General features: G+C 36.9%; 1 protein-coding gene across 3 annotated transcripts in view; it reads left to right on the plus strand.

Moving 5' to 3' along the window:
• The window catches only part of NPAS3 (neuronal PAS domain protein 3), a 586,683-nt gene that overhangs the window by 78,903 nt on the left and 495,491 nt on the right, over positions 1 to 12,289 (plus strand). Inside the window, exon 3 of one of the 3 annotated variants that reach the window (XM_059475170.1) lies at positions 1,676 to 1,765. The exons of the other annotated variants lie outside the window; for them this stretch is intronic. Within the exon in view, the coding sequence (XP_059331153.1) occupies positions 1,676 to 1,765 (90 nt within the window). The remainder of the gene's footprint in view (positions 1 to 1,675; positions 1,766 to 12,289) is intronic. 3 annotated transcript variants of the gene reach the window in all.

Here is a 12,289-nt window from a genome sequence, read left to right on the forward strand (position 1 = left end):
ACAAAAAATGGCCCGGGGAGTTTAATTTGGGGATTTTGTCAGTTGGTGTGATGGTGCACTGAAGATTTTGAAGCTTGACTTTTCTTTGATGTAGGCATTTCTGTATGGCCCAAAGTGAAGGGTTTGTCTCTCTCAGGCACACACAACATAGAGAAAACTCTCCTAGATCTCTTGTACTAGCTGATGTGGTTCCCTGCAGATAGCACTTGTGTTTCAAATCTCATTTTAAGATACTTAAATTTCCTCATATGGTATATATGGTACTTAAATGTCTAACTTAGAGGCCCTAGGTATCACAATAAATAAATCAATCTCTCTGGTAGTGTCTTAATTAGTGAATGCAGGAATATGCCAGAATTTGGAGGTGCTTGCTCCTGCCTTCATCACAGAGTTGTCTTCTTTCTTCTGCCTGTGGGGTTCCATGGGGTGAAAACAATGCTGAGGCCATCTCAGACCAGGTTTCTACCTTAAATAAGCAAGGAACCAGGGCTGTGCAGACATGAATTTGTTTGCACTTGACACACTGTAGTGCAGCCTTATTGAAGGAGGTCCTCAGTTTCCACAATAGATAACTTTCCATTTGCTCACAGAGCTTGTAGCTGGAGAATGATACCAGTTTTTTTCTCAAACCTGCAGTCTAAATTACTGTTGAAACGATTTTAAAAACCAAGATTACCTTAGAGCTATGTAGATGTTAATACTATAAAAATAATGATAACATAAAATAATTCTCTACTCACTAGAATATTTTTTTTAAAAAATCACAGCCTAAAATTCAACATTTGAAAAACCTGTAAAATTTCTCAAATAATTTATCCTTACTCCAGTCAAATACCATTAAATTACAAGGGAAAAAGGTATTAATTTGCAGAAGATACAAAAGCATCTAAAATGTATTTTTATTCCAGAGAAGAAGGAGGGAAAAAAAAGAAAATTGGTGGGTACTGTTTTGTGTGCAATTCCCAAGTATATTTTAAAAACAACATTGAATTTTTATAGCCAAATTATATTTTCTGCTAACGGGGAGCTGGGGAGGGATGAATAAGAGAATGATTGACAAACCTTTTAGGGCCTGATTTTACAAGATGCTGCGCACCTCCTGATTGCTGCCAATCACTTTCATTTTCTTTCAGTCGATCCAAGAACATATGGCATTATTCAGATGGTGCTGAGCACCTTCAATCACAGTCCTCATAATACCACAACATCCTCATTCTGTGCAAATGTGAGAATTGCTGTTGACATTTTAAATTGGAGGGTTATTTGGTCTTTGTCTGGACAAACTCCCAGCTGACACAAATGAATGTTCTGCCTGAAGAAGGATTGCAACAGGAAACAATAAATAATCAATTGTAAAAGCACTACTGTATTTATACAAACTATGTAGAATATCAACTTGATTTATAAAATTCCATACCTCTTCCACGTTTATTTGATGGGAAAAAAGCACCATTCTTGTGGGAGAATTGAAGTTTAGTTTACTCTCAGTGCAAATTTTGAAAAGTGGAATCTGTGGGTGTTATGTGCACAAGGCAGTTGATTTAAAGAGATCGGAAAGGCATTTAATTTAAAAATAAAATTTGCAAAATCAATTTCAACATACTGATTTGTCCTGCATTACAGTTACCTGTAGAGATCCTCTAGTCATGTCTATCTGTTTTTGATGCCTCTACAGAATAACTGTCCAGCATCCTCTGCCCAACCAATCAGAATGTAGGAAAATCTACCGATATGACGGAATCTACTGTGAATCTACCTACCAGAAGTATGTTGAAATCTGTGTGAGTCTTGCCTCTAGCTCGTGCATTTAGTGCTCGTGCTCTCCTGCTATTCCGAAATTACACGTGTGTTGAAAGCGTACACTTGTGTGCAAAACCTCTACAGCAGGGACAGAAGTATGTTGTTTAATTCTTTGGGATTGTGCTCTAAAAGTGAAAAAGCAAATAAAAAACCCTAAGACTTTTCTAAATCTCTTAGGTATGCTTCTGTACAGTGCAATAAACAAGAGTGTACTCGCTAGAAAATCTAGGCAAAATGTATTGCACAGGTGCTTCACATCTTAGGGATTTGAAAGGTGTGTTATGTATAAATTAGCTGTCACTTTTTTTCAGTCATGTAATGGAATGATGAGTTGTAATTTGCATAATCCTTTAAGAAGTCAAATTATACTGTCATGTAGCAGACTTAACATGCTAGCTAGGATTTCATAGCTTTGCAGCTAATTAGTATGTACCTTACAGGACAGTTAAATTGAAGTTGAGTCCTCTTTCTTTGCAGTCATTTGCCTTTGTCCGCTGCCCTAACAGAGCCTGCTTTTGTGCGTAACTCAAGATCATTACTGGTGCTTCTGACAAAAATGCTATTGCTCTGGGCAGGCAAATGCAAAGGGCTTGACTTCTGTTAGTTCTGCAAGCAGTGAAGTTTCTATTTTACTGCAAGAAGGATTTAATTATCTATTTCAACATAGAATTGAAGAGTATATATTTGACAGGTGTGTTGCAGATGATTTTGTATTAATATTGCAAATGCATTATGAATTCTGTTATCTCGCTGGATTTTGAAACTGCATTCTGTCACTTAGTGTTTGCTTTTCATGCTCCAACTATATTCCCGTTTTGTATACCAGTGTTACCATTATCATCCTCTGTATAACATTTCATTTTCCGATAACCCCTTAAATTCTAAAAATTAGCTGTGCTGTGCATTAAAACAAAATGTTTCTTTGGCAAGGGCAATCATACTCATTAGTTTTTTAGATCATATTCTCTCATTCCCTTTTTTGATTCTATAACCTGCTGCTTGTTTCCTGAATCTTTTCTCTTAGTAATAGGTACAACCACATCAGTAAAAGCTGTCACTTCGATGTAAATGAAGACTATCGTTTTGGTTTACAGAAGTGAGAGGAAAAGAGAAATCTAGATTTATCAAAATAATTACAGCATCAGTGTAACTTGGTGAGCCAAAATGAAAATCTGACCTCTTGCTTGGCTTTTTTTTTTTTTAATGAGTGGCTAATTTTGGTGTGAGATATGACTTATTCCTGATATACATAGACATAAATACTTTCTGAACTTTTTGAATTTTTTTGTGGCTTTTCCCTTTTATCTCTCTAAATTATGGCAGTGCCCAGAGTAACTGAAGCAGTCTGCATCTTGCATGATTTTAAATGTCACCACAGAACTTAATTTCAGTGTTTTTGCTTCTCTTGTAAGTTCAGTAAGCATAAAAATATATTCATTTATTTAAACGTATGAAACAGATTTGTTGTGCAATATTTATATCAGTTTTTAGAACAACTTCAAGATTTTGAAACTTTGTGGAAATAAGAAAACTTGGCACAGTTTGTCATGAGTGTTAAATACGGTGATGGCTTCACTCTGAATGCTGCAATACAGTTGATTATCTTTATTTCATTTTGTTTTTATTAGGTAAAATTTATAGTCAGTACACTTAAAACCAGCTAGCTGTGCTGCCCACAAAATGAAGTAATTGATGCTCCTATGCAATTGCAAACAAAAATCGGCAAAATCCAAAAATCAGACTGATTGTGAAACAATGTTGATTTTGATATTTTTGTCATTTCTGAAACGTGAATTCTGAAGTATTATAGCCCAGTTCACCTTGCTTGTAAAAAACCTAGATTATTTTGGGATGCTAACAGCTAGATCTTTCTGGAGAAGATATAGAGTCCTTTTTGATTAGTGAAATTTTCTCTTGGTTCTTCTTCCATGCTACTTAAACTCTCTCAGGCATTCTTTCTCTCTTCTTCCCAATAGCTGCTTTTGGTAATGTATTACCATAGTAATTTATTTCCAAAAATATTACAGAAAGTTTCTGAAAACTGCTCACTAATCAAGACCAAAAAAAAAAAAATAAAACAAGCAATTTTTGTAACACTTTGAAAGCCTTTAGTGTTTCAAGACATATGAACATTTGGTACTAGATGTTCATGTGCATCTCAGATGCTCAGTCTCTCTCCTGATTAGGTTGGGAAAGGAAGAATGGATCTAAAAATGCTACTAGCTGTTAGGAGAAATGGTTGTGTGACTCCTTTCTCATGCAGGATAATTTTTGGACTGGACACAAAGCAGCAAACTGCTTTATTCTGAAAGCTAAGGGAGTTTTAAGGGCTGGCCAGACAGGACAGAGACTCATGGATTTTGGAGCTTGACTTTTTTCCTGTCTAGTAATTTTAAAATTAAAAGAAGTGTTATGCAGAAAACCTACTCTGGACTTATGCTTAAGCATGTACCTGCTAAAATATTTTGTGTAAAGCTACTTAGCTGTTGAAATTAAGATAGTCTGATCCTTTCTGCAAAAATTTCAAAGGATCATACCATGACCTTCTATGCCAAAAATACTTTTCAGAAAACATTTGGGGAAGTAACATTTATAAACAAATTTTAGTGCTAATAAATACTGGAAATAAACATTTTCACAAGTTCTTAAAAGCATGGTAAATACATTCTAGTGCTATTTAAAAAAATGCAGATAGGTCTTTGTGGTACACATTCTTGAGGAGCTGGACTAATGGTTTGCTAGCTAAAAAATATAAAATGGGCAAAAATAGTGAGTATTCTTATACAGATCTTTCTGGAGTCTTTATGATATTCTTGCAACTGAGTGGAACAGCTGCTGCTGGATCCCTCACTTGGAATAGAGTGGAACATACAATTTCAAAAGATGTTGGCAAAAGATAACAGATTTCTCCCCTCCTACATTGTCCCTCACCTTGATTGCCATGGGCCCGTGGGATTTTTAGGTCACTGAACATGTAAATATGCTCTTAAAAAGATGTAAAGTAAGCTTCAAAATCATTACAAATAATTTCTATGTTCACAAGTGGTAGGCACTTGTCTTAAGCTAGAGAGGTAAAACCAGAGGCCTGTCAGTTACTGGCCTGGAATACAGCTGTCAACTCCTAAATATTTCTCTTTTTCTTTTCCAGTTGCCTCAGCTGTAGCAAGGTATGTCCAGGCTCTTCTTTTGTGATGTCAAAAAACAACTGACAACAAAACAAGAGATTTCTTGTTCAGTTCTAACTACTTTGCTATAACTAAACTGCCAAGGTTTTTCCCTCTGCCCAGATTGAAAAATCTTTCTTCTGCTTGCTCAGACAAGCCTGGTTTGCACTCTTCCTCACCTTTATGGAGTGTCAAACAGTGAACAAAGCAGAGCTACTTGCCCATGCTCTCCTTTGATTTGTTGCCAAATTACAAAGAATACTAGCATGTCAAAAATGAGCGGTTTTGCCTGTCTGCAGGGGACCTGTTGAGTACAAGCAGAGGATATCTCAGAAGTTTTTTGTTCTCAGCCTGGAAGCCATTTCAAAAATGACCCTTCAGGTATCACCTGGGTGGCTGTTGTGTGTTATCTCCCAAGCAAGGGTGGAAGAATCATGTCTACCCAACTTTCCTCCTGTCCATATTAAGGAGACTTCAAGGTCATGTCTCTCTTCAGGAATATGGAGAGCAGGGAGGGGTTCTGCAGTAAGCTGTTTCTTCTGAAATCAATGGCATTGAATATGTAAGGAAAACATCTAGTTCATTTATATCTCACAATTACAGCTATGGTCTTATTAGTTCTTTTTATTTCTCAGCAAGTTAGTGAAATGAACACAGAAAGAAGGCTCAGTTTAGGGGAACGACCTGTCCTGGAATGTGTAGCTTGATTACATAAAAAATGTTCATCCTGACACTGTAAATGCTCAAAATATCCAAACTCAATAGACCAAAGTAAGCTCCTGTCAGACTCCATGTTGAATCAAATGCATAAATATTTCTATAAATGAGAAAAGGAAGTGCAAGCCTAAGCTATTCCATTCAGTCTCTAAAGACATTTATATATTTATCAGATTGATATAACAAAATTAGGATTGGTTTGCATACACGAGAAATCTAATGGCCACTCTAGTCAACACAAATGAGAATATAATCCTTTTAACAGGCTTTCCTGGGGTTTCTAGTGAGGGAATTCAACCATCTGCAGAACGTGGGAAGATGGGTACTTGAAGTGGTCCATAGTGCCCACCGTCAGTGTCCACCTTAAGGCGGATAAAGCTGCAAGAACCCTGCAGAAGGGGAGCTGGTGGTTCCAAATGGAGAGCCATGTTCTTGTCAAAGTGGGTTAGACCCCCCAGCTGGGCCTGCTGGTTCAGGTCAGTATAGTCACTGAAGCAGCACAGAAAGGCTGGTGATGCCTGAGCAGTTGCTATTTTTCTCCATCTTGTTTCTTAGTTGTGGTGCTGCACATAAATTGCCTTAGAAAAATGTACGTCTCTTCAGAATTTTTGTTTGGATATTCTGACTCATCTGCTGCTGTATAGCTAAGGAAAAGATACACTAGTCTTAAACAATTATTTTAGCTCCAGGAAAAAGATATAACATGAAAGACAACAGGACTATCATTCAGGCTAATGCTGTAGGGTGCATAAGTATTTTTTTTCCAACAATGGCTTCAGGATCACATGTTTAGGGGTTACCTTGAGAGAACAGCTGAAGAAGCTGCTATTTAGTTTGCTCTGCTCTAGTAAAACAGGAAGGAGAGGTTGCATCTTCTTCCACAGTAGATTTCACTTTGCAGTAATGTTCCATCACTTCACAGTTTGATTTTACTTCTCACAATGTGAATTTAATAGATGTATTTGAAGAAGATATTTAGTATCTCGTCTTCATAAATTTGACCTCTTAGAAAATATCAAAAGCTCATAACCCAATTCATTCTCTATCAGCAAAAGGCAGAGAAGGCACTGCTATACTCATGTGACAGGCTTTTAACATAAGTCAACTGATCCTTACAGCCTCAGCGTGAGGCTGCCTGGAAAAACTTTATCCCTGTTACCACTGCCTGTGCTTGCTCTTGCCTTTGTGTAGCATTGAGCATATTTTTGGGTTCTCTGTTCTCAGGTGTTCCAGGTGTCTTTTGTGGGAAGAAGAAAGGTGTCATTAACCAAATTTAAAACACATTCAAAAGTAAGCCAACATCTCCCTTACACATAAAACATGAGTGGGCTTTCTCTGGGTAAGAAATGAGATTAGCTGTGGTACTTTGAAATGATTAATGATCACTGGCTAGTATTAAGTTGAACCTCTAATCCTTGGCTGATTGGAGCATTTGAGAGAACAGCACTCAAAAATTACCATTTTATAGTAAAAAATGTTGCCATGTTTTGATTATGATGCGGTTAGATGTTGCAGTGGCTTTAAAGTTTTACTTTGAGATGATTGGGATGTAGCCTGAATAGAGAGTAGGTGTGATACACATGTTACCTGAAAATTTTCTTCCTCTGAAAAGTATATTACTATATTTAGGTTTACAAAATACTGTTCAGTCTATAGCTCAATACAAATTTTGAAGGTTCACTTAAGCTTTGCAGTATCAAATTGTAATATATGTCTGAGTCAAATTCTGAAGTGAATTTGGTATTGTTCAATTAATGAATTAGGCAATTACCTTCATTAAACCGTCTAGGTCTTCAGGTCCTGTAGCCACACCCTTTCAATACAATATTAGTCACAGTTTGCTAATTTCCTGTTAAGACAGGTTTTTTGATATTGTACTGAAATTGCTTTTGTACTTCTTTCTCATTTCAGAAGGGGTCTTGTTCTGTTGTTCATTTCATGGGGTTTTTTTATGGTGCGGTTTTGTAGTGCTTTTTTTTCCCCCAGAAGTCATATTACTGGTTTCAGAAATGGGAAGATCAATTCAAATAATCTGTGACTGAGCTTTTCTGTGTATTCAGCAAGGTTTCACTTTTCCCATGCTCTTTCAGTAACTTGCTGCTTTGCACAAATACGGAAGCCTTAATACCAAGCATATCCAAAATATGAATTGGGAAATGAGTGAGAAGTTCATCTGGCTTACTAACAGCTTAAATGATCATTCCATAATTTGGGAAATAATTGTCCCACAAATATAAAGAGCTAGCTAAATACCTGCTGTAAAGCTCAAATAAGTGGCAGGAGTTGTGGTAGCAAAGCTGTCCTGGGACATTTTAAGTATGCTTTTGAATGATAGAACTCTAACTTTTTGTCTTTATCTGCCTTAAACAACAATATAAGATACTGACACAGTGTTGCAACTTCTTTTTGGAAGAAAGATGCTGATTATAAAAACTTCAGATGAAAGAAAATCCAGCTTCTTTTTAGATGAACAGTACTTAGTATTTGTTAAGTATTGTTACCTTATTTTCTGTAGGATTTTTCCTAATTTTATGTAGCAGAAGCATGTAAAATCCAGCATTAAGAAGCTGAAAAGTTCTCTAATATTCATGAAACTCCTCATTTCCTCCCACTTCTCCATTTAAATATCTGTAGACAGTAAACCAGTAATCATTTATCCTCCTCTTTGACACAGGTTTCTCATTTTTAGCAAGGCAAGTTTTCAATAATTTTGAATGCTTCTTGTAGCTGATTAACGCTTTCTAGTTGGAATACTAGTGTAGTCCTTTAGTTGTTCCTGTGGGAATGCTTGGGGATCACAGATATAAACTAGAACCACCTTGTTACATGCTGTTTGAAACAGAAAGATTCTCGTCTCAACATCGGTAGTGATTTCTATAATCCTTTCCTATTGCTACTCCGTGTTTACTCCATTGTACATCAATGGTTTTTTTCACTGCTCTAGCCAGGGTATTGCACTGTAGGCTAATATTAATTTGGTTATCCACCATCATCCATATGCCTCATTCTAGCATATTATATTGTCTTTGGTTGGAATGTGTGCTCTTAGTTATGAGATAGACAGCTTTGTGCTCAGCTGTGTTAAAACACATCTTATTCAGGTGAGCCCAGGCTGCCATGCAATCTGTGGAACTGACAACTCCCTGGTATTTACCATTTTATTATCTTTTGTGTCATCTGCAAATTTTACTGGGAAGGATTTCATGTTTTCTTTCATATCACTGATTTATTCTCCTGCACAGGTACTCCCTAGGGAATAAAGGGCTCATGCAGTTCTTTCCCTGCACGGAGTACTTGGGGTAGATCTAATCCATATATCAGAGCTGCTGGTCATAATGTCTGGGAGCAGATTAGGGCTGCCGGCACTGATGAGTTGCAACCAGGCAGGGGCAGTGAGTCATGAGCACACTCTTCACTTGCAGCAGTGTGAGATGGCTGCAGCCTCCTTTCAAGTAATGCGAGCTTGTTTCGCATAGTGATGCTGTTGAAATGCAGAGACAATTCTCCTTTGAAAATCTGTGCGTTTGTAGTGATGGCTACTAGTAAATTCCCTTTTTTTTTTTTTTAAAGCTGTTTCTGGAAACAAAGCTAGATTATTTGCAAGTGGTTAGCAAATTTAGTTACTGTGTTCATCTAGGAAGATAAACCAACTGGTAGTTTTTGGAATCCCTGAAATCTTTCATATTAGTTTCCTTCCTTAATGAATTATTTTTAATGTCTTTTCCAAATGGTGCTTTTATTTAGAACTACATGTGTTTTTCAGGTGAACAGAAGATTAAATGGTGAAATTAGCAAGCATAAGGCTCTATTGAAAAAAAGTTCAGAGTTTACTAAAAATGAACCTTTTGTTAACATTTTGTTTCTCAGTTTTCTTCGACCTCCCAGAATAGGAACCTCAAAATCATGTTCTAAATATTGTTTTGGGTTTTTTTTTAATTTGGCTACTTAGAAGCCCTTCACAGTGCTGTATCTTGCCTAATTTTAATGCTAAATTGTTATTTAACAATCAATGAATTCTTCTACCTGGCCATAGGGTTTTATGATGAAAAAGTGACACAGCTCCCATTTCACATCCAGATAGAGCCATATCGCTAAACTTTGAAATTATTTATAAAGAAACTGTTATCATAAACATGCTAAAATTCCATTATGATGGTGATACCTATAGTCAAAGTATTTAATACTGATTTGCTTTCCCTTTAAGATAAATAGTGCTTCAGTTAAAACATGTGAATATTGAAAAAAGTCTGCATCATGTCAAACTGGTATACAGAAAAGAAGACTTCTATTGCATTCTGTAAATTTTTACTTTTGTTGTTGTACAGATATTTGTCAGGTGTTTGTGGTCTTAAAAGTTCCACGTTCACACTCATGTGCATATGTACATATATGGACACACATAGAACAAACACTTTAAAAAGAAAGAAAATTCAATAATTCTAAGGAAAAAGACAAGCATAAAGCATGTTTCTATCTAAGTGCAATAGGAAGGTGAAAAATTTTAATTGTTTTAGGTATGAAGTGATTCTCTATTATTGTTTCAAAAAGCTAACAAAAAAAATACCTCCACTCAAAACAAATAACAAGAAAACCACTACCATATGAACTAAAAATTATGTAATTAAGATTTGCCCTTAATTTCTGGCAAATAGGGATTAAATTTCTTGTGGATACCAAACAAAAATTTTGGTCAACAAGAAGGAAAGACATACTCTGTCACACTTCAAATTTTCTGCACATTAAGCAACAGGAGACCCATGAAAGGAGATACCTTTGCCTGTTATAGTTGCATTGAACTTTGTCTTATGGTTTCATAAGCAATGTTGGGTCTGTGCCATCTTTGAGATTACAGACTGTGATGCAGAGTAGTTTAAGATGCTGTATCATGTACCATTTAATCAGGCTGCACTACTCGGAGTATGTGTTGTGTACTGGGAATAATTTGCGTGTCGTCTTTCCAGCTGCATCTATATAAAAGGTGAAATTCCCCTACCTCTGCACAAAAGTCAGCTAAATGGACTGTGGGGAATGGAGCAGCAGTTGAATGAATTAATTTCATGTAGCTGTCCATAGCTAGCTGTGACAATGCAGTGTGTTTCCTCCACAGCTGACTCTCAGCCAGGACCTGTACACATCTTTGTGCAGGTCTTGGGCTGCTGAATTTCAATATGTTGATCAATTATCTCCTTGCCTAGAAGCATCCTGTACAGTATCCCACCCTCTTGCTAAATTCCAGTGACTCATTTACTGCCTGGGGCAGTAGTCCTGCAAGCCTTGTGACTGCACTGGACTTCATTAATTATGGTTTTTACCTTTGATACCTCTGAGATCACTGCTGTCTTAGGAGAGGCTGCTGTCTGTGTCGCAGTCCCCTTCTGCATATCCTTTCATGTAAGCCACTGTACATCCTGCTTCTCATGGCTGGAAGAGAGGGGCTGTTGTGCAACTCCCCTTTCCCCTGTAGAAAATCTGTCATTTCTGGGAGTGCTCTCCACTGGAATCCTCAGTGAGGAGCATGTAGATGGTCCAGGCACAGAGAGATAGCACCAGGATTTTCAAGTTGTAAAAGGCTTTGTGTAACCAGTCAAACTGCAGGGTGCAATGAGTTTGTCAGCCTGGTAGTCCTGGGACTGTCTGGTAGCATCACAGGGTTGCAGACACTCTCTGCACTGGGCTGTACACTAGGCAGCCTGACTCCCATGTAACAGTGACCAGTACTGAGCAATGGATTGCTTTGGTATAGCTTGCTTTGGTATAGCATGTACCATTGCTTTTTCTAGCAGTATTTTCTTTGCATCAAGAATGCTGCTGTGCTCTATGTTTTGAGCTACATGTTTTACTAAAAAGGGCATTCATATTTTGCTAACTTGTCAGGTTGAATGGGTTTTGTTATTTAGTAGCTACAGAGGGAAATACTGAACTAAGATTAAGAGCAGAATACAAGCCAAGCCTATCGTATGTATTTGGTATAGCTTGATCAATTGGAGCTATCTAAGTGATGTAGTATCCCACTTGGACAAAGATCCATCAGCAGAAACCTCTACACATATACTATTTTACTTGCAAAACTGTTCTTTTACTGATATTGCTTGTTTTGCTAAAAAGTGATAACTTTCCTGGATGAGTCTAAAGCTGATCTTTGCTGATATAGCTGATTACATGCTTAGTGCTTTGCCACAGTGGTGTACCAAGATTGCTCTATTGGCAAAATGCTCCTAATGCCAACCTCATCTGATTTTAGTGATTCACTATTCTTGATTTCAGAGCTCAACAAAATAAGACTCCTATTGTAGAATATGAAGGGACATTAGTTGCTCCTTGACTCTGTAGTGAATAATCATTGGGATAAAGAGAATCAAGAGCTGTACTGCATTTAAAAATCAATCCTCTTTTTCATAATATAATTAAATTTTTTTCATTTCAGATATTCTTGTAGACTTGCATTAAGGGTGAGAAACCTAATCTTCTGAGTTGCTTGACTTATTTGATATATTTTACTTATTTCAGTTTTGGTCTCCATAGAATGCTGCTGATGGTGTGATTTGCCTGATTGTGACAGTACTAAACCTCACATGGTCGATCTCCTTTGCCTTGAAATCAAATGATGT

Source organism: Ammospiza nelsoni, chromosome 6 (genome assembly GCF_027579445.1).
Source record: "Ammospiza nelsoni isolate bAmmNel1 chromosome 6, bAmmNel1.pri, whole genome shotgun sequence".
Classification (NCBI taxonomy): Eukaryota; Metazoa; Chordata; class Aves; order Passeriformes; family Passerellidae; genus Ammospiza; species Ammospiza nelsoni.